The following is a 21,572-nucleotide window of genomic DNA, read 5'->3' as shown; positions in this document are numbered from 1 at the left end:
TAGGCTTTAACACCTTTCAGCAAAGTTTAATGATTTTCTCACATACTAGGGTCATGAACATTTTTGATAGATTTAATTCCCAGTTACTTTTGGAGGTATTTTTTCTTATTACTATTATAAATAGTACTTTTTTTTCGATTTTTATTTTGCAGAATGTCATCAGTGTACCGAAATGGATTTGATTTCTGCATATTGATCTTAAATCCAGCACCTATTAATGCTTTTGTATTTTGTAAGTGGAAAATCACAATCCATGAAAATGAGTTGTTTCTTCCTTTTCGATACCTTCCCTTTACTTTTTTTGTCTTAGGGTACTGGGTGGGACCTCAAGCACAAGGAAGAGTAGTGGTGATCAGGGGTATCCTCAGCTCACCCTAACCTTGACTGGACTACCTCACACATTTCATTTGCTCTACATTTTCTATAGATCTATTTTGTGAGGTGAGGGTAGTTCCTTTCTATTCCCAGTCTGCTCAGAGTTTCTATAGTTCTGTTGTTGAATGAGGATTACATTTTACTGACACTTTCTCTGAACACTTGCATCTGTTGACATCATCTAATTTTCCTTTAATCCCTTAATGATTATTTGGGTTCTTCCACCTCCTAAAAAATGAGAAAATAATCTAAAATATAAAGGAAACCTTGAGATCCTTTTATTGTCTGTCTTTGTGAGCTTCACACACACTGGCTGTTGTGTAAGAGACTACAACCCAGAAAGGCTGCTTACTCAGGCTACTTCCACTTATTTGCTTTCAGGCTGGGCAGTGGACTGGACCCTGGGGGTGACAGACTGGACAGACCTGCTGGCTGACGGCAGGCCAAAGAAGTTCTACTCTGTCACATGCAGGAAAGAGCAGGTCCAGGGGCCAGGAACACAGGGAACCTAGAGGAAACACGATGTAGATGCCAGACTGGAGAACGGACAAGGTAGGGATTGCTTTACCACCCTTGGACACAGCCAGCTTTAACGTGAAATCTGAGGTAGTAGTGCTGCTTTCTAGTGTCCCCCACAACCGGTCTGGAAGTGGGCATACTTTTTCCTAATGGGCCTCTCAAAAAATGAAGGTAATCATTTTTACTTCCAAAGAATTCTGACTCCAGCAACACTGGTGAAATAAGGTGTCTCAAAACAGGTTTTCCGAATGGTGGGTTCACCAGTGTGAATGCTTGAGCATGCCCTCACCATCTAACTAACTGCACTGAGCAACTCTCTCTACTCTGCAGGGGATCTTCAGACCCAGGGAACCAGGCCCACGAGACTTACAGGGCCCTGACTCCTGTCTTCAGACCTCCACAGGGCTGTCCAGGGGCAGAACATGGAAGCGTGACCACAAAGGTGACAAACCAGGACCAGCAGGAGCTTTAGAGAGCACAGATGCTGATTTGGCAGAAGGAAGAACTTTCCTTTTGACTCCGTTAGTGGGAGATGATTGCCCCATCACAGCAAATGGACAAAGACTTGATGACCGTCCAGCAGGAACTTCACAGAGCAGATTCATGCCAGTACTGGGCTGCTGCCTCTAAAGTCCCTGCTAGCCCTGGACTATGAAGTGACACCAGCTAGAAATGCCTGGGTTTACTTGAGAGCCAAGGTGATCAATGTAGTGGTTTTGGCTCAGGACCATGGGTTCATGGCATCGTTCCACAGGCCCAGCTGCTCTTTGCACTGTTGGCTTTGACACCTTAGGTCCTTTGGGTTAACCTACCTGCTCCCCAAGAGCTGGAGAGCCCTCAGAAGCTATGTGCTCCTGCATATTTTACAAACTGGACCCTCTACTGTGGGAATGTGCCAGGAAGCAACTGGAGACTTCCAACATGAAATTCTTATTTGTGGAGGGAGTTGGTGTTACCTGACTCTGCCTTCATGCACCAGTGCAGTACAAACAGGGGCTTTATTGGTGGGGCTTGGGAAGCTGTGACAGAGCCCAGCATGCAGTGGTGAGGGCTTGGATAACTTCCAGGAGATAAGGGATGAGGGGACTCGCCTCAGTGGGCTTTGCTGCCTGGGGCACGTTGTCCCTTCTCAGTTCTTAGAGGCAACTGTGCAGGAAGAAGGTTCAGCACTTCACAAACTGGTGGGTAACCTCGTAGATTCCCACAGATTCCTGAGCCTTTTCATCATAGTCAGTCCAATCCTGTGGGGAAAAAATGGCCCTGTTAGCCTCATGAGATGGTTTAGGATAGTGGGGACTATGGCACTCTGGGACTTTAAAGGCCCAGTTCAGGCTCTTACTGAGACATTCATAAATATGTATGACCTAGAACAGAGCTAGAGTGCATTCTGGGCAAGTTCACTTAACTTCTCAGAGCCTCAGTTCTGTCCTCTATTAAAAAAAGGGACAAAAACAGGTTGAATGTTGAAAGAAGCAAATGGGGAAACAGGTCTAAGTACTTAGCATCATGTCAGGCACATAGAAGAGCTCAGTAAATTCTAGGTGTTGTTGTTATCAGGTGCTATGCAAACTGAAGGAGGTTTCCGTCCTCCTTTTGAAGCCTGACCACAAGGCTTATTTAAGGTAGTAACATGTTCAGTAATACAATTGATTTTCATTATTCATGGTAGTTATATTCTACAAAATCACCACAAACACTGAATTAGTAAATAGTGAACCACTGCTCCTAGGGGAAATACAGGGTTACGTTTCTGGAAGCCTCTGATCACATTTTCTTCAACCAATCAATATACAACTTTGTTTTGGGTAGGTTTCTGTTTAAAAACACCTTATATATAGTTGACTTACAGGCAACAGCACTAGAACTCATGCCTACACAAAGCTTATCTAACATGCATTTTCTCCATTAGGCATATCCCAGCCTTCTCACTTATGGAACACTAGATAACATTTTAGCACTATACTTGGGGCCATTTAAACACCAAAGTCACCAACAAAAATAAGGCCGAGTCAGCTTTCTGTTGATCTTTGTTCACCGAAAGGGTAATTCCCACCAGGTTCCATACAGTGCCCCCGCAAGGCCCCAAAGTCCTGTACCTTCTCCTGCAGATTAATATCACTGAAGACCGTCCCCGATTCCACACCCTCAGCAGCAAACCCAGCCTGGAGGTGACAGGAAGGCAGTGGTTAGTCTGGGGGAAAGGGGGCAGAGGCCTGGCCAGGGAACTGGCTCTTTTCAAATCACCTTTGGGATGGGAGGACAAAGATGCAGTGTGAGCACGTGTTCTGGAATCAAGTACTCCCCAGGCCTGGCAGCCTTCCCAGTACTACAGCGGTTCCTCTCTACTAGAGCCCTGGACCAGAGGCAGGAGGTGAAGGGTAAACCTTTCCACTACCCCTGAGCTCCCAAAAGACCTGGGGCATGTCATTCCCCTCTCTGGACCTTAGTTTTGTTCAGGAGACGGGGATGAGAATGCTGTTTTGTCTCCCTGCCTCACAGATTTGTCATGAGGCGAAACAGCTGCACAAATAAAGTGGGATGAGTGCAGGCTCTGGAGTCAGACCGGGGTTCAAATGACCGTTCCCATGCTTATTGTCACCCCGCACAAGCTGCAAAATCTTAAAAAAAGTTTTCACTTGTCCAAACAATAGGATGAGTAACTTCACAGGGTTACTGTGAGGATTAAATGGAGTAATATGTAAATGTGACCAGCACAGTGCCCAACATACAGGAGGCACTTAATAACAATTAATACCCTTAGGAGAAGTCCTAGTCCACGGTCTCTGGATAAAACAAAGTCCTATTATTACTTCTGTATGAGCTCCCCACAGATACAGGTTACGCACCTGGGGCTGGAAATCAACTGGTTCAAGGCCTCGGCATTCAAACTCTACAATTGTCTTGAACTTCTCATTGTCTTCAGCCTAGAAAAGAAGTGTGTTGAGGGCGCAGGCGCCAGTGGGCCCTTGGAAAGATCTCAGTGCCGCTGCCCTTCCTGCCAAGGGGGCCCTACTACCCGTTAGCCCAGATGGGACTCGAGAGCAACTCCTCCTCTTCTAGAAGAGGCCTGCATTGGGTACTGCTTCTCATGAGACCTGTCTGGACAGAGCTGCTGCAGAAGAAAGACTGAGTACTAGTACTCAGTACTAGTACTGCCTGAATATGATCTCAGACAGCTCTACCTCTCTTCCCAGCTAGGGCCTAAGATTGTCAGACTGGGCTGAGGTTCGCTGTGAAAATCTGAACTATGTGTAAAGTTCCTAGCTATAGTACCTGACACTATGCTCAATAAATGGCAGATAAAATTATCAAAATAAAAAAATGTGAACAAGAATGTTACGCTATAAAGTCTCCAGATCTTCCCAATGGCCTGGGACCCTTAACTGCAGCCTTTGACTAAACCTCTGCCATGTTGTGAGGCAGGAGGGTGACTTAAAAGCCTTTGAAATGGGGTTTTCACATGGAACAAGCACCTCTGAGGGGGCTGGTAGAATGAGAAAATTCAAGCCTCCCTGACCCATGGGCTCAGAGATACCAAGCACCACACCCACACATTCAATCTCATTCTGTCCTTCACTGTAAAATCATTTCCTACACACCAGTCATGTGCCCGGCACGGATGAGGCACTCTCTGTCGGCCCTGGTTTGCTTTTTGTTTGCTGGTGTATTTCATCTACTATATATTACTTACTTAAAAGCAAGTTCTTGTGACTTCTCTCTTTAACTTCAGAACAAAGCTGAGAATTTGGCATAAATCAGACATGTTTCAAAAATACTAAGTAAGGGGGGCCCCCTGGGTGGCTCAGTCAGTTAAGTGTCTGACTTCAACTCAGGTCATGATCTTGGGGTCCTGGAACTGAGCCCTGCATGGGGCTGAGTGCCCGGTGGGGAGTCTGCTTCTTCCTCTCCCCTACCTTTCCCCTGCTCATGCTCTCTCATATAAGTAAAATCTTTAAAAAATTACTAAGTAAGTAATGGGTGAATACAAATAACTACCCTTTAAACAAAGAGACTCAAAAGCACACACTCCCTCTCTCCCCTTTGGATTAAGTTGTTACACAGTAATGTATAACTAACTAGCTAATGTCAATATTAAGGGTGCCAGAGAAGGCTCACAAGTACCCCAGTAAAGAAAAGACAAGTGCTCCGAGAGCTGGAACCTGAGTGGAAGGGTTGGGCCAGAGGTACCCTGAGCTCCCACAGCCCAGTGCTTATTAGAAAAGACCCTGTAATAGCCTGATTATGAATCTTCTGCCTACCAGGCACTCAGCCAGTGTATGGTGACAGAGTGAGTGAATGAGTGAACAAGTGAGTATATGAATGAATATCCCACAGCAAGTCACTCTGATACAAACAGGACTCTAGAACCCCAACCTCCTAGCTTCCAGCTTAGATTTAATCCCACCACACCTGCCATCACAGCAGGAAACTTACATTGTAAGATCTGATGGTGCTGCTCAAAATCTCTGAAACGTAAAAGAGAAGACAAAGTTGACTTGAGTCCATGCGCTGCCCCCATCCTGGTGCCCATATGTGGCTCTGGGAAAAAGAGTCGGCTGCCAGAACCTGGGCATCTCAGGCCTGGGTCTACCCACAGTAACATGAGCCTTCTTTTGTCCTGGTATCAGGAAGACGTAGCCCTAGTTGGCAAAACTCAGGGTTTGTGACCTGACCTACCGATGGAGTTTTCCCTCGAACACAGCTTGCACTTCTGGACCATGGAGGCGCTGCCACGACCTCCCTTCAGTGCCACACTGTCCTGGCAAGGGTAAGCAGAATCTGTAGTCACACAATAATTAGACATGATCCCGTCTACCACTTACTAGATAGGTGAAGAGATCAAAAGCCAAACAGGGAATGCCATCTGCTAGGACAAGAATCCTGGGGAGCCTTCCTGAGACTGAGAAAGGGACTCCCCTTGATTTTGAACTCTGCCTCACATTTCGAAGAAGCCTGTTCTTCCCAGTGTTGACCATACTAATGGCTCCCCTTCCAAACCACAAAAAGCAGGGTCCAAAGACCTGAGAGATCAGGGCCACAGGTTCCTTCCCCAAATCCCTGAGGAGAGGCCTATATGTGTCTGTGTGTGGGTATGGTGGTAGGGAGAGTAGTTACCATCAGCCGAATATACTGCCACTTCTCTGAAATCTCACCACAGTTGCCACATTTCATCTTGGGGGAGGAAAAAGAAGATTAGTCAAGTAGTTAGCTCAGTCGGGCAGATAGGGGAAGGGCAAGAAAGTGTGACGTAGGCAGGCTCAACCTATCTTCCCATCAACTACCACACCTCTTCCTTAGAACAGCCCCACCAAGGACATAACCAAAATTTCTCTCTGGGCAAAGAACAGGTCAGGGTTTCTCCTGCCGGTGTGCCCACCCTCCTCTAAGAAGTACCCCGTCTGGCTGGAAATTCAAGGCTCCTGTAGTACGGAAATGGTCTCAACAGCTCCAACCCCCATCCCCTTGTTGGGTCTGGAGCTTCCCTTGTGTTCTCACAGGCCTTGTAGGTTCCTAGTAAAAGTACTTATCACTGTTGTTACTCTATTTCTCTGTCTTCTCCGCTAGACTCTGTGCTTTTTTGAAGTGGAAGAACATCAATTTCTCAAATAAACCCTGGTACTTGAGCTTCAAAATATTTGGTAGTAAAGGTGGCGAGAACACTTCCTAAAAGGAATAGAGTTATTGCCAGGATCTGAAGGATGCTGGGGTTTGGATGAGGAGGGAAACAGAGCAGAAGCTCCGTGACCTGGGAGAGTGAAGGGCCTCTCAAGACCAAGCCACCAGAGTAACAGATTCACCAGTATGGGGTGGGGAGAGATGGAGGAAGCCAAGATCAAAACTAAAGGGATTTCACAATAAATAAAGCCTAATCAACTAAAACAGAACGTGAAATTCCCCTCCTTACTAAACAATCCCAAGACCCCTTCAAGTAGTCTCTCGCTTAGTTTTCAAAACATGAAATATTTCACGGAGGAAAAATTACAAAAGGATCTCCGAGACGTTAGCAATTAAGAACTAACCAATACATTTAGAAAAGCGAACAAATTTTATTCAGGAAAACACCACTTAGCGGTTACACACGTCCATTCTTACTAGAGACAAAGCTGCCCTCCGAGTTGCACTTTGGCACGGGAAAGCTCTCTGGGCCCGGCCCCCTGGCGCCCCGCCCCCTTCCGGAACCTCGCTGTGCTTACCGCCCTTCCGTTACCCCTCCCTTCTCCCGCTAGGGTCCCGCCCCTCCAGTCGCACCTTCAGGTACCACCGGAAGTCCTCACCCAAGGGGCGGAGGTTGGTGACATTCTCCAGCGTGGCTTTGAGCTGTAGCGCAATTTTCTGTGGAGAGGCAGTGCCAGAGCAAGTGCATGAACCGCGCCTGCGCAGTCCTACCGAGCCCCGGCTCTGCCCCTCCCAGATTGGAGCTCTGCTTCCCCACTCCTCAGCGCGAGCCCACTTCTCTCAGTCCCTCCTGGCACGAACTCCCGCCTCCCAGGTCCTCGCCACCTCCCCGTCCCTGCCCTGGCGGCACTTTGCCTGCGCCTCACCCCCATAGTGGCTCGGCTCGGCTCGGCCCGGCCCGACACGACCCGGGCTGGCGATAGCTGCCGCCGCTACTTTCCGGCCGGTCGTAAACGTGGGCGCCGCCTGCGCACTGCGTGCAGACCTCCGGCGTGCGCCTGGCGGGGGAGAGGGCGGGGCGTTCCCGCGCGGCTGGTTAGAGACCTGGGTGGAGGTGTCCTGAGGCCGCAATAGCCCCAGCTCAGACCTGCAGAAGCCTGCTTCAAGATACTTGCTGAGGGGTGCCTGGGTGGCTCAGTGGAGTAAGCTGCCGCCTTCGGCTCAAGTCATGATCTCAGGGTCCTGGGATCGAGCCCCGCATCGGGCTCTCTGCTCCGCAGGGAGCCTGCTTCCTCCTCTCTCTCTGCCTGCCTCTCTGCCTACTTGTGATCTCTCTCTGTCAAATAAATAAATAAATAAAGATACTTGCTGAACGCCGATCTCGTGCCGGCACTATGCTAGTCTGAGGGATACCGTAGCAAACACAGTCCTTGCAGGAAAGCTCTGCCACAGCTTCCTCCTGCCCCTCAGTTCTTTCCTGACTCTTCACTACTCGTTCTTCTCTCACCCAACAACTACTTGGTCCCTGCTTGCCTCCTTTTGAGGCTTTTTAGATCGCGTCGATTCCGCCTGCCCGTGGCCAGCTTCGCAGATTTGGGAGATGAGGTCCAGGGCACATCTGAGACAAGAAGGAAGCGGTGTTTCAAGGAACAGCCTATTTGCGACAATTACCGCCTTTGAGGTTCTCACGGTCATTTAAAACTTGGAGTTACTATTCTTGTCTACTTTACTACCAGCTTAACTTAATTGCCCCAGGTACCCTTCTATAGAGGGGAATACACTGGAGTTAGGAACCCTGATATCTCTGGTCCCAGATCCGGACCTAAGCTGCTGCTATCTCTGGAGGCAGCGTGTGTGTAGGGGCGGGGATTGCAGGGCACACTGGCCTAGGTATCAAAAGACAGCACACATCCCAGTCTGGCCAATCTTGTGGGATGTAAGCTTATCCTAATCACCTCCCCACAGATGAGACTTAACAAGCCCAGTTCCTTTCAGCACCCACAATCTGGTCAACCGGCAATTTGCCGAAGGAAGCAGTGCAATTTAGTTTAGCAGCAAGGAAAATTCTTACAGATCTACCTGCTGAACAAATTCCCACACTGTCCAAACCAGCTAGGTCTCTGTTCCTAATGACTGTTGGTATTGATTTTAAGATGGATTATTAGAAAACTTCCTGAGGAATATATTGTACTAAAGCAAAATGTTATCCTCCATACTGAAATGCCTACAGATTTACCTATAAAAGAGGACTTAAAAAAACCCCAACCTCAATTCTCTCTCTCTATATATAAAGAGATATATGTATCTCTCTACCTAATTCTCTCTCAATAAAGGTGGAGGGGGAAAAACACTTAACACCTAAAAATTCAGCAATACTTCATTAATCTAAAATATCCACTGTTCAAATTTCTGTAATGTCAATTTTATGTTTTTTGAATCATGATCCAAAGAGGATCCAAACAGTACACTGATTATGTATTTCTTAAATCTCCTTTAAATTTTTTTTTAAAAAAGATTTTATATACTTATTTGACAGACAGAGATCACAAGTGGGCAGAGAGGCAGGCAGAGACAGAGAGAGGGGGAAGCAGGCTCCCTGCTGAGCAGAGAGCCCAATGTGGTGCTGGATCCCAGGACCCTGGATTATGACCTGAGCCGAAGGCAGAGGCTTTAACTCACTGAGCCACCCAGGTGCCCCTTAAATCTCCTTTAATCTACCAGTTCCCACACGTTCTCTATTTATGTTTGCAATTTGTTTGTTGAAGAAGCCAGATCCTCTGCCCTGGATTTTCCTTTGGATATTTATTAGATTTCTAGCGTATTTTCTTTCTTTTTTTTTTAATCTATTGTATTTTCTAACTTTATTCTCTTACTCCTGTAAATTGGTGGTTATATCTGCAATGATTAATAGATTTTTGGTGATACTTCACATTGGATGTTAGTGTTTTAAAAAATCTTGAGGAGAGTTCGCATGTTTAGGTCTTTATAAAATAACAAAAAAAATGCCTTTTGCTATATATTTATTAAAGACAGTCATTTATGGTTTATAAAAAAAAATATTGCCCTGATATACACAAAGATTTCTTGATAATGGTAATTAAAAACAGGCACTCCCAATCCCCCTTGTGTCCACACCAGTTTTCAATCTAGATTGGCTTAATCTTGAAGTGTAATCCAATAAGACTGAAGACCAAACACTTCAGGTCCTGGACAAGATAATAAAATACTCGTAAGCCTTCTGGATCCCTACAATGCAAAAGGAAAAACATGTTTAAAGAGCTGGAAAAAACCGGCAAAAACACAAAAACATTAACTCAGATTATTTACATAAAGGTATTTACAGAATTAAAACTTTAAAAACCACCAAGTGCTCATAAAGAAGGAAAAGGCTATGTGTGGTATTTTAAACAAGGAAGACAGTTACACCCAGCATGTACTAAAAGTGAGCCACAGGGAAGGCTGAGTGGCTCTGTCAGTTAAGGTTTAACTCAAGACCTCAGTTGAGACCAAGAGTCAGACCAGAGCCATCCGACTGAGTCATCCAGGCGCCCCCAGAAGTTACCAAATTCTAAGGACTCTTTGTAGCATAAAGACTCATGTCTCAACTTTATAATTTTCCCTACTGACAACATGAATTCTTAAGTCTGTATTCTATTTTTTTTTTTTTTTAAGATTTTATTTATTTGGGCGCCTGGGTGGCTCAGTGGGTTGGGGTCGCTGCCTTCAGCTCAGGTCATGATCCTAGTGTCCTGGGATCAAGCCCCGCATCAGTCTCTCTGCTCGATCCGGAGCCTACTTCTGTTGCTCTCTCTCTGCCAGCCTCTCTGCCTACTTGTGATCTCTGTCAAGTAAATAAATAAAATCTTAAAAAAAAAATTATTTATTTATTTGATTGACAGAGATCACAAGCACGAGATCACAAGATCTTAGGCAGAGAGGCAGGCAGAGAGAGGGGGGAAGCAGGCTCCTGGCCGGGCAGACAGCCGGATGTGGGGCTCGATCCCAGGTCCCTGAGATCATGACCTGAGCCAAAGGCAGAGGCCCAACCCACTGGGCCACCCAGGCACCTCTTAAGTTTGTATTCTAAATAATTTCAAGTTTCACCACAATCAGACTATAAGTTGTGCTAGTGTGAATGGCCAACTCTGAAAAGCTGTTCAGATCGACCCAATGACTCTACAGTTTATCTCAAGCACCTGTATTGGCATATTTCACTTTCTGCTCTGGCCAGGTTCTTATTTTGGCTATTCCTGTGACGTTACTCTGCGTGTGTGTCAGAGAAACTGTGTAACAGTGCCTAAATAAAACATCAAAGCAACAGGACAAAGCCCTGGAAAATAATCTAAAGTTTCTCTCTAATGATGAGAACAAAGTTGGCCCCTTCCTTTTTTTTTTTTAATTTAAGATTTATTCCTTTTAGAGCAAGTAAGAGAGAGAATCCAGGAGGGCAGGGGCGGGGGCGGGGGCAGAGGGAGAGAGATTCTTTTTTCCCTTTTTTAAAAATTTTTATTTATTTTTTAAAATTTCTTTTCAGTGTTCCAGAATTCATTGTTTATGCACCACACCCAGTGCTCAATGCAATCCGTGCCCTCCATAATACCCACCACCAGGCTCACCCAACCTCCCACCCCGCTCCCCTCCAAAACCCTCAGATTGTTTTTCAGAGTCCATAGTCTCTCACAGTTCATCTCCCCCTCCAATTTCCCCTAACTCCCTTCTCCTGGGAAAAGGCTATGTGTGGTAGCACATAGCAGAATAAGCAGATTCTTAAGCAGACTCTGCACTGATTATGGAGTCTGACATAGGACTTGATCTCATGACCCTGAGATCACGACCTGAGCTGAAACCAAGAGTTGCCAGGCACCCCTGACCCCTTCTGTCTTGTATTTGTACCAGATCTTACCATTATGGTCCCAATTTGGTTAAGGGTTTCCTATTGGTCTGCTTCAAAACACACATCTGGCTATAAGGGTCATACACACTTACTTGGATTGATTGACATCAATAAGAGAACCAATTTTTGATGTTGTAAAAGATATGTGTTCATCTCCAATGACAATTTCAAGCTCCTAGAAACATTTAAAAAAACTAAGTCAAGCCAAATTGGATTTTCCATCAACCACACAGAAGATATACCATCTGTCAAATCACACCAACTCTACAATATAAAAAAGACCAGTTCACTCTACCCACTAACCTATACTGGCTCGAGAAACAAAAAGAGAAATTAAATATTGATTTAGTCCTTGAGTAGCTCATACTTTTATTAGAGGAAGATGTGTTTATGAGACTCTACCATTTCTGGGATTTGGAAGGATTACAAGTTTTATATAGGAGTTTTCATTGTTAAGAAAGTGGAGTAAGAAAAAAAGAAAACAAACAAAAAAAAGAAAGTGGAGTAACATGTATACATCTTGTGTTTGTGTTTTAGAAATACCAAGAATCTAACCTTTCTGGGCAAATGGGACAAGGAGAAGTCTAGACCTTGGGTTTGATCCCAGCTTTGTCACTACCAGCTACACGCTGTTGCACCTCAATTTCTAGAGTGATACAAGTAGCATAAATTTTTAAAAATATTTCTGTCGGGGGGCGCCTGGGTGGCTCAGTGGGTTGAGCCGCTGCCTTTGGCTCAGGTCATGATCTCAGGGTCCTGAGATCGAGCCCCGCGTCGGGCTCTCTGCTCCACAGGGAGCCTGCTTCCTCCTCTCTCTCTGCCTGCCTCTCTGCCTACTTGTGATCTCTCTCTGTCAAATAAATAAAATAAAATCTTAAAAAAAAAAAATATTTCTATGGGGGTGCTCACTGTGTACCAGCTATTGTTCTTGGTGCCTGGGACAGATCGGCAAAATCAAAGGTCTGTGTCCTTGTGGAATTTACAATTTAGTGAGTCCCACTTCTTTTTTCTTCATTTTTTCCTATTTCTTTTTGATTTATAGTTTTCAATTATGAAAAGAATTCTAACAGAAAATATAGAAAACTATGAAACCAATGTTCTTAACACCCAGGTGTGAAAATGTTAATAGTTTGTCAGATTTTTTAAATAAAGAAAATATTACACACACAAAGTTAGGTCCACCTCCTATTCCATTCTCCCTCCCACATCCTGGACGTTGAGGTGTATTCTTTCCGTTCATGTTTTTAGATTTGGTAGTATGTTTTAAAATTTTTACATAAATGATCATACTATATGCATCCTTTTGCTTTTTTCATTCAACACTATGTGGTCTAGTTCATTAGTTTTAAATTCTTTAGAATATTCCATTTATATCCTTATTGAAGCAGACTTAAGTTCCCAATTTATTGTACTATAAACAATGTGGTGAGAATATTCTTCTATGCATCTCCTTGTATGCATGTGAAAATGTCTCTAGGGGTATTCCTAAAAGGAAGGTATAAGGTTTTTTTAATTTTGCCAGTTACTATGAAATTATTTCCTAAAATAGTTGTACTGATGCTATTCCACTAGTATGTAAGATCCCCTTTTTCTTTCTCATATCCTTTTTGAAACTTGATGCCCCCTACCCCTACTTTTTGCTATTCTAATGGGTCTGAAATGGTGTATCGTTATTTTCCTAATGTTCACTTTTCAAAATGTAGATATTTATTGGCTATTTGTTTTCCTAGTTCTGTAAATTGCCTATGCAGAACCCTTACACATTCTGCCACCAAGCTGTCTTTTATTTTTTTTCCGGGTTATCTTTTTATTAATTTGTAGTTCTTGATATATTCTAGATATAAACCATTTGCCAGATAGGTTTTGAAAATAGCTTTCTTCAGTCTGTGGCTTATCTTTCAATTTTATCACAATGTCTTTAGCTAAACAAAAGTTTTAACTTTAAAAGTCAAATTTATCAATCTTTTCCCTTGAGGAATTTAAAATATTCCTTCTCTACCCAAAATAATAAAAGATAGTCTATATTTTCTTTTAGGTTTTAAAATCTTGTTTTATTTCTACAAATGGTCTAACTTAAAAATATTCTATAAACATACTGCCAACTGATACAATTTTTTAAACAATCCATCCTTTTTCTATTAATTTGAAAATTCACCTCTGTCATACCCTACTCTGAGTTGCCATATATTCATGGGTTTGTTTCTGGGCTCTCTACTCTGCTCCACTGTTCACTGGTCAATTCTGAGGCAACACCACAGTACAGATGACTGTACCTTTTCAAGAAATCTTCAGAATTATCTTGGTTACTCTTGTCCCTCTGATCTTCCATGAATTTAATGCTCTCTTGGCTTCAGGAAAAATCTTGTGATTTTGATTTGAATTGCAAAGAATTTATCAATTATTTTAATAAAATGGATATAATAATTGAGTCATTCCATCCATAAAAATGATACAGATTTTTAGTTCTTTTATAAAGCCTTTTTAAGTTTCAGACATCTTATTAAATTTACTCCCAAGTTCTTTATAAGCTTTTGTTGCTATGATGAGTGGGATTCTGTTGTGGTAACCTCATCCAATAGGCTGCTGCTAGTGTAGAGAAGTACGCCCTTTTCTCTTCACTGGGTACTGGAACTGTCATATAAGCTAACAGAGATGAAAATTAACGGTAAGGCAAAATACATATACATGATTTTACTGAGATCCTGTGGGCATAAATTAAAAACTTAACTTTAGAAAGTACGGAGGATGGGATTTTCTTTTCACTCTTCCTCAAGAGTTAGACTAGGTATTTATCCAAATGATACAAAAAGAGTGATTCAAAGGGGCACATGCACCCCAATGTTTACAGCAGCTATGTCCACAATAGCCAAACTATTAAAAGAGCCTAGATGTTCAACGACAGATGAATGGATAAAGAAAATGTGGGGGGTGTGTGTGTGTGTGTGTGTGTTTAGGTATATGTGTGTATATAAATGTATACATATGTATACACAAACACACCCCACATATATACACACACATTATACACACACACACACACACACACACACACACAGGAATAATACTCAGCCATAAAAAGAATGAAATCTTGCCATTTGCAGTAATGTAGATGGAGGTAAGAAATATGCTAAGCAAAATAAGTCGGAGAAAAACAAATACCATATAATTTCACTCATATGTGCAATTCAAGAAACAAAAACAGATGAACACTTGGGGAGGGAAGGAAAAATAAAAGAAGATAAAAACAGAGAGGGAGATAAACCATAAGAGACTCTTAACTATAAGGAACTATAAGGAACCCTTCCAAGGTTGCTAGAGGGGAGGTAGGTGGAAAAACAGGGTAACTGGGTGATGGCATTAAGGAGGGCACTTGATCTAATGAACAGTGGGTGTTACATGCAACTGATGAATTACTAAATTCTACTCCTGAAACTAGTAATACACTATATGTTAACTAAGTTGGATTTAGAGTAAAAAAAAAAAGACTGACCCACCAGTTTGAGATAAATTAGGAATTAACTTATATGGGTTTTTATATTAACTTAATAAATGTAATTATTATTGAGCTTTTACTATACACAGGTACTATTTTAGTCACTAGAGATATAGCACGAAAAAAACAGGTAAAATCCTTGTATTGAAGGAGCTTGCAGGGGTACATGCAAATCTGTTGTAGTGGGGGAGGAAAAGGGATATATAAAGAAAAGCAAACAAGACAATTTCAGACAATAATAGATGCCACGAAGAAAATAAAACATTAAAAAAAAAGGGGGAGGGACATTTTAGATTGAATGGATAGGCAAGACATCACAGAGGAAGTGATGTTTGAAACCTGCAATAATAAAGACAATGTTAGATAGAACATTCCAGGCAGGCGGCAGCAAACGCAAATGTCCTAAACTAAGAACAACCTAAGTATGTCTGAAGAACAGAAATAAGGTCAGTGAGGTCTGAACACAGTGAAAGATTATGAAAATGGTAGAAGACAAAGCGGGAGTTTGGATTTTATTTTATTTTTTAAGATTTTTAAAAATTTATTTGACAGAGAGAGAGAGTGTACAAGCAGGGGGAGCAGCAGGCAGAGGGAGAAAAGGCTCCCTGCTGAGCAAGAAGCCTGATGCATGACCCTGGGATCATGACCAGAGCCAAAGGCAGATGCTAACCGACTAAGCCACCCAGATGTCCTGGATTTTATTTTAAATGTAGTGGGAAGGCAATGGAGAACTTAAAATCAGTGGAATACATTGACATTTTAAAAGATTAATCTGCTTTCAGGATGGAAAAACAGGCTGTACAGGACAAAAGAAAAAAGGACATCAATTACAAGTTTAGATTAGGAAGGTAGCAGTTGAGATGGAAAGAAACAGCTTCCCTGTTAACACAGTCAAATATGACAGTGGTTTTTATTTTAATTACCATAATGGTGTTCAAAATAAATATATAAGCCATGAATTTAAACACATATACCTAGCCACTTGCATGACTTTCCTTCTCTTAGATTGCTGAAATAGCCATGTTCTATTTATCTTTGTATATTCACAATACTTTGTCCATAGCAGTTACTCAGTAAGTGAGGTGGACAGCAAAACCTCTGAGCAGGGCTGAGGGGAGAGGCACATGAGGAAATCCAGGGCTAGGATCTAGATGGTCAGAAGCACCACTGGCTCTCTGTTCCTCTCTGTGGGATTACTGCTTCCTTAGATAAAGGTGCTGTAATCTGCTTTGTGTAGGACCTCCTCCCCCCACGAATTCAGTTATATGCAGGGCAGTAAAACTCATCTTAGTTGTAAGATTTCTGCACTATAGGACAGTTGCTAAAACACTCACCTGCCGGCCCACTCGGTCAGGGGGAGGCCACAAGGCATCATCCTCTTTGGTAATTTCACTGTCATCTATTATTCTCTTCAGTTCCTCCATTACACTTTTATGTACATAAGCCTAAAAGCAAATAAAAAAATGGAATTAAGCTGTATCCCTAAGCAAGTGTTCTGACTCAGATAGTGATAAAAGATTAAAAAAAAAAAAAAGCCCCCTCCTAAAAACTAGTTTCTGGCACCTCTGTAAGGGGTGATGGCATTCAGGCGTGAAGAGGGCAAGGCCAGAAGTGCCCAGTGACTACACCTCAGACCCCATCTACCTGTTTCTACTTCTTGGGACATGCTGTTCACTTGGACCTTTTCCTTGCTTACAGACCCAACTCACACTTGAACCCAGAACAAAAGATCTGTGAGAAACCCTGGTTATTCCTAACTAGATGACATGCTTATGAAAAGCAGAGACATGTCTTTTAAAATACCTTTTGCATATTAGTTCCCATTAAAGAAAATATAAGGAGGCTGACGTGTGTGGGTAAACATAAAACTGAATGCTAGTTAAACATAATAGTATGAAAATATATTGACAAGACATTTTCAAATGCGACAAAGTGGTTGAAAGGAAAAAGAAGCCTTGATGAAGCCTCAATAGTGTGGCAGAAGTTATACAAAATGGAGCACATGGACTTGACAGAGGCAGGCACAGCTTTGAACTCCTATCTCTTACTTGCCATGGAGAGGTGACTTTGAATAAGCCTCATAATTAATATCTGGGGGCTCACTGTAAAGGGTATATAATACCACCCATCAAACAGGTTTACAATCAGGGTTACATAAAATCGTATGTGTATAAAATACCAAGTGCCATGCCTGGCATTCAATGATATGAACTGCTTTCCCACGTTCCCTTACCCTGTTCAAATGCAAATTAAAGAGCTCTAGTGAAAGCTATGCACCAGGGAATATACCAAACACTTTGAGTATAATGTATTTAATTCTATGACATGACTGGACAGTGGGGGTTAGGTTTTATTATTTGTTTCTGCAGACAAAGAACAGGGAATTGGCCCAAGGGCATATAATAAGTAGCAGATTCAGGGTTTAAACCAAGTTTGCAAGACTTTAAATGATTACCAGTAAGTGATTAGCACTGTGAAAGAAAATATAAACTGAAAGATATGAGAAAAATTTTAGAAGGTATCTATAGATATGTCCATACTTCTCTATTCTTTTTCAATACTACTTCCAGAAAGAACAAAAACAAGACAAAAGGCTAAACGGTAGTAAAAGGCTCTCAAAAGGCTCATTACCTCCTTTCTGATCATGACATCATTTTTGTAATTGCTGTTGTTGGCATATCTCAATTTCCCTATAAGAAACAAAAAACCAAATTCAGTGTATATTAAAAACATATGAATAAAGTGTCATTAGCTCACCAAGACTATCAGCTGTTGCTTAAAATATATCCCAGCTTTCCCTTCAGTGTCCACCAGATTTACTATCTGTGTTTCTGGTGTTCCAACAAAAGCAGTCTTTTCAGTTCTTTGCTATTAAATAGCCTCATAGCCGAAAATACTGCTGACATTGAATTAGAATCTTGCAAAAAGCAGCTCAGGTATGATAAAAGAACACAAGCAGACTCTTTTGTGACTCTGGTAAATCATATCTCTGCAGGCCCTCACCTGAAAACAGGGAGAGTGAAGGTAACTTACCAGCATACACCGCCTCCTGAGGTTCAAATGAGTTGTGAAAGGAGTTTGAAAATTGTAAAATGCTGTTTACATACTATTCATGTGACTATGCAACACTTGAACTATTCCTGTGATGGAAAAGTTGTGATTTTATTATTAAGCATATTTGGTATACAAGGCCCTTTGTGTGTAGGTGCATCCAAAAGGCTAATCTGGGTATATCCTTATGAAGGAAAAGATAAAAGTAAATAGATGAGTTTTTAACCTCAGAATAGAAGGCACACATGTAAACACACTATCTTGTCACCGTTTGTTTATAACCTGGGTTTGTCAGATTCATCTTTGTGCTCCCAGAGTTTTCTGTCATCTTTGATTCCTTTTCCTTCACCACAGTGGCCCTTCCCCCAGATCTTATCAAACAGCAAAGTCATATTGGTTCTGCCCCCAATAGTATCCTAAATCCTTCTATCTGCTTTTACTGCCCCCCTAGTTCCAACCAACTTCCTTTTTGTCTTGACAACTATAACTGTCTCTTAATAAGCAGCCCTCTCTCCACTTGCCCAAACTTGCCCATTCTGCACCCAATGATTAGAATACTTTTTCAGGAAGAGATCACATCTTTCTCTCTTTAAAACTTTCCAATTGCTTCCTGCTGCATTTAGAATAAAATCCAAACTCTTTGTCATGGCCTATAAAGACCTACATGATATCCCCCTGCCTACTGATCTGACATTGTCTCCTACAATTCTCCTCAGAGCTCACTACTTCCTCAGCCATACTGGCCACCTGAAACATGCCTACTAGCTCATTCATGACCTACAGCCTTTACACTTCTTACTCCCTCTGTCCAGAATGCTCTTCTTCCTGAGCTTCACAAGCCTGGCTCTTTCTTGTCAGTCAGGGCTCAGTTCAAACACTACGTTTTCAGAGAGCGCGCCAGTGGTCATTCTACTTAAAAGCAGCCCACCAACAATTATTCCATCATTTTGTTTTATGTTCTGACCACTCGTAACTATCTGGAATTTTTTTGTTTGTTTATATCTCTCCCGGCACCAGAATATACGTTCCATGAGAGGAAGCTTGTCTGTCGTTCACTCCTGTATCCCAGATTGTGAAAAAGAGCCTGGTACGAGGTAGGCAATGTTCCCTGCGTGAAGCATTCCAATAAAAAAATGTCACCAGGGGCGCCTGGGTGGCTCAGTGGGTTAAAACCTCTGCCTTTCGCTCAGGTCATGATCCCGGGGTCCGGGATCAAGCCCCGCATCGGGCTCCTTGGCAGGGAGCCTGCTTCCTCCTCTCTCTCTCTCTCTGCCTGCCTCTCTACTTGTGATCTCTATCTGTCAAATAAATAAATAAAATCTTAAAAAAAAATATTAAAAAAAAATGTCACCAAACAGAAGTCCCTGCACATGGAAAGAATCAGTGGAGCGGTCACAGGAGTGATTCTTTCTGATCCGCGCCGCAATCATCAGTCCCTTCCTCTTCTAGCTCCTCGCACATTCCGGAATCCCGGACCCCACTCCCAGTCCTCGCTCCCGGGGTGCCAGGGGCCGCTCTTACCGTCGGGTCGGAACTCAAACTCCAGGAACTCGTGGCCGAATTTGCCCTTATGACCCACGTAGTAACGCAGATAAAAGTCACTCTCCATGGTTCATAAGGAGGGAACCGAGACGAAACTTTACCAGCAAGCCACACCGTCCCTGTTTGCGCCCAACACTGACGTATACCTGGGCGCGCGGAAGTGACGTCAAGGCAAGGCCTTCAGCGCCGGCAAAACGGGCCAGGTCTCCCCCGCTCCCGGAAGTGGGGGCAACTCTGGCCTATTACCCGGCGGAAACAAGTCTCCTTTCACCCGAAGGCGGGGTCAGTGCAGCCCCGCCTCCTCCGCCGGAGGCGGGAACAGGGCTGAAGCTCGGCCCCGGGGTTTGCACTAAGCTTGAGGCCCAGGGTTTGGGGTGGCGGGTTTGGAGACCTTCTTTCAAGACTGCCGGCTAAGCACCCCAAGGCTACGCCCTTTTTGACGCAGGTCTATTTAAATACACCTGACTTGGAGTCGGACAAAGCTGATAGCCGCCTCCGGACCTAGGTCTCAATAATAAAATGGGGTTAAATGAGCCGACCTCACAGAAAAAAAAAAATAAATAAAATAAATGAATGAATGAATGAATGAATGAATGAATGAATAAATAAAGTTAAAGTTAAGTGACCTGATTCCACGGAACTCAGCACACGCTGTGTCAAAAGCTGGCTGCAACTGAACTTTGCTGTTTATGGACTAGTTCAAGGAAACCTTTGGAGATTGTCATTTCCCTGGAACTAACTTATCTCCCATTTTATCCCTTTTACTTTTTATTTCTGCCTTTCCCTTTCTACTTCACTGGTCTCTAGAGTAGGTGCTGGGAGTAGAAGTTAAATGGAATATTTAATTTCCCATTCTCATTTTCTATGCACTGCTTACCCAGCAGTGATTCAGAGTCCTGGCTGCACAATGGAATCGTTTGGGAACATCTTACAAATACTGATGCTTGAGGGACCCTGGGTAGCTCAGTTGGTTAAGCGTCTGCTTTCTGCTGCGTAGTGATCCCAGGGTTTCTGGGAGTGAGCCCCTCATCCGGCTCCCTGCTCAGGAGGGAGTCTGCTTCTCCTCCCTCTGCCTGCCACTCCCCCCACTTGTGCTCTCTCTCTGTCTCTTTCAAATAAATTTATAAAAACAAAAACCAAAAAAAAAAACAAAAACAAAAAACCGATGCTTGGGCTGCACCCCAAACCAATTAAGCAAGTTCTCTTGCAGTGAACCTAGGCGTTGGTATGTTTTTGCAAAGCACCCAGATGAGCTGCGGTTGAGGACTGTGCCCAAGAGGCCCTTGTCTTTTCAGGCCAAAGTGGTTGACCTCTGTGAAGTCTTTCTGGCTGTGGAAAAATTTTCCTCTTTGAGTAGGCAATGGACATCAAAATTCTAATTATGAGAAGACTGCTTTAGCTCATTGAAGTTCCAGCCAGAGTGGGGAATGAAATCAGTTCTAGAGACAGTGCTGAGATGGCATCATTCTTGGGGCCTGGCCACTCTAACTGTATACTGTTCTGTATAGAGGTCAGTGGTCTCTTGATTCTCACTCCCATTCTTACCATTACTTCTCTTCTCCCCCTCCCAAAAATAATTGGTAGCACAGTGTAGAGTGGGTGTGACGGGGGAAAAAAATCACTGGAAGCTTGTGTTAAAATAATCCTTGTGCAACTTGATTCACTATGACTGAAGATGAACAGATTAACTTTTTGGACCTCAAGTTTATCTTCAAAATGAGAAAAATAATGTCATACATCTGGTAGGACTGTTGTAAGGATAGGAAGCAATATCTTGGAAATTGGGAAAATACTTTGCAAATTGTAAATGGCTATTAAACCATAAGGAATTTTATTTAAAAAAAATACTGGGGGAGGCCTAAGTGGCTCAGTCAGTTGAGCATCAAACTCTTGATTTGGGCTCTGGTCATGATCTTGGGGTCCTGGGATCAAGCCCTGAATTGGGCTCTCTGCTCAGCGGGGAGTCTGCTTGGGATTCTCTCTCCCTCCCTCTCTAATCAATGAATAAATCTTTTAAAAAATGCACTGGTATGGGTGGTAATAAGGGAACTGTATAAAAAAGAGAAGGGAACCACTAGGTAT

At 43.1% G+C, this 21,572-nt stretch overlaps 2 protein-coding genes across 2 annotated transcripts; both read right to left on the bottom strand.

Moving 5' to 3' along the window:
* Positions 1-1,873: 1,873 nt before the first annotated feature.
* Positions 1,874-7,582, bottom strand: CZIB (CXXC motif containing zinc binding protein). The gene is made up of 8 exons (XM_046025405.1): positions 7,437-7,582; positions 7,144-7,227; positions 6,010-6,066; positions 5,572-5,653; positions 5,329-5,360; positions 3,741-3,818; positions 2,991-3,056; positions 1,874-2,135 (listed from the first exon to the last, which is right to left on the bottom strand). The coding sequence occupies exons 1-8, from the start codon at positions 7,440-7,442 to the stop codon at positions 2,058-2,060; spliced, it is 483 nt and encodes a 160-aa protein (XP_045881361.1). The 5' UTR covers positions 7,443-7,582; the 3' UTR covers positions 1,874-2,057.
* Positions 7,583-9,513: 1,931 nt separating this feature from the next.
* Positions 9,514-19,648, bottom strand: MAGOH (mago homolog, exon junction complex subunit). Its single transcript, XM_046024229.1, has 5 exons — positions 19,470-19,648; positions 17,529-17,587; positions 16,232-16,342; positions 11,497-11,579; positions 9,514-9,756 (listed from the first exon to the last, which is right to left on the bottom strand). Exons 1-5 carry the CDS (start codon positions 19,555-19,557, stop codon positions 9,657-9,659), a joined length of 441 nt encoding a protein of 146 aa, XP_045880185.1. The 5' UTR covers positions 19,558-19,648; the 3' UTR covers positions 9,514-9,656.
* Positions 19,649-21,572: the final 1,924 nt, after the last annotated feature.

This window comes from Meles meles, chromosome 1 (genome assembly GCF_922984935.1).
Source record: "Meles meles chromosome 1, mMelMel3.1 paternal haplotype, whole genome shotgun sequence".
In the NCBI taxonomy this organism is placed as follows: domain Eukaryota; kingdom Metazoa; phylum Chordata; class Mammalia; order Carnivora; family Mustelidae; genus Meles; species Meles meles.
Note: the sequence above shows the minus strand (reverse complement) of the source record. Positions and strands in the feature narration are given on the sequence as shown.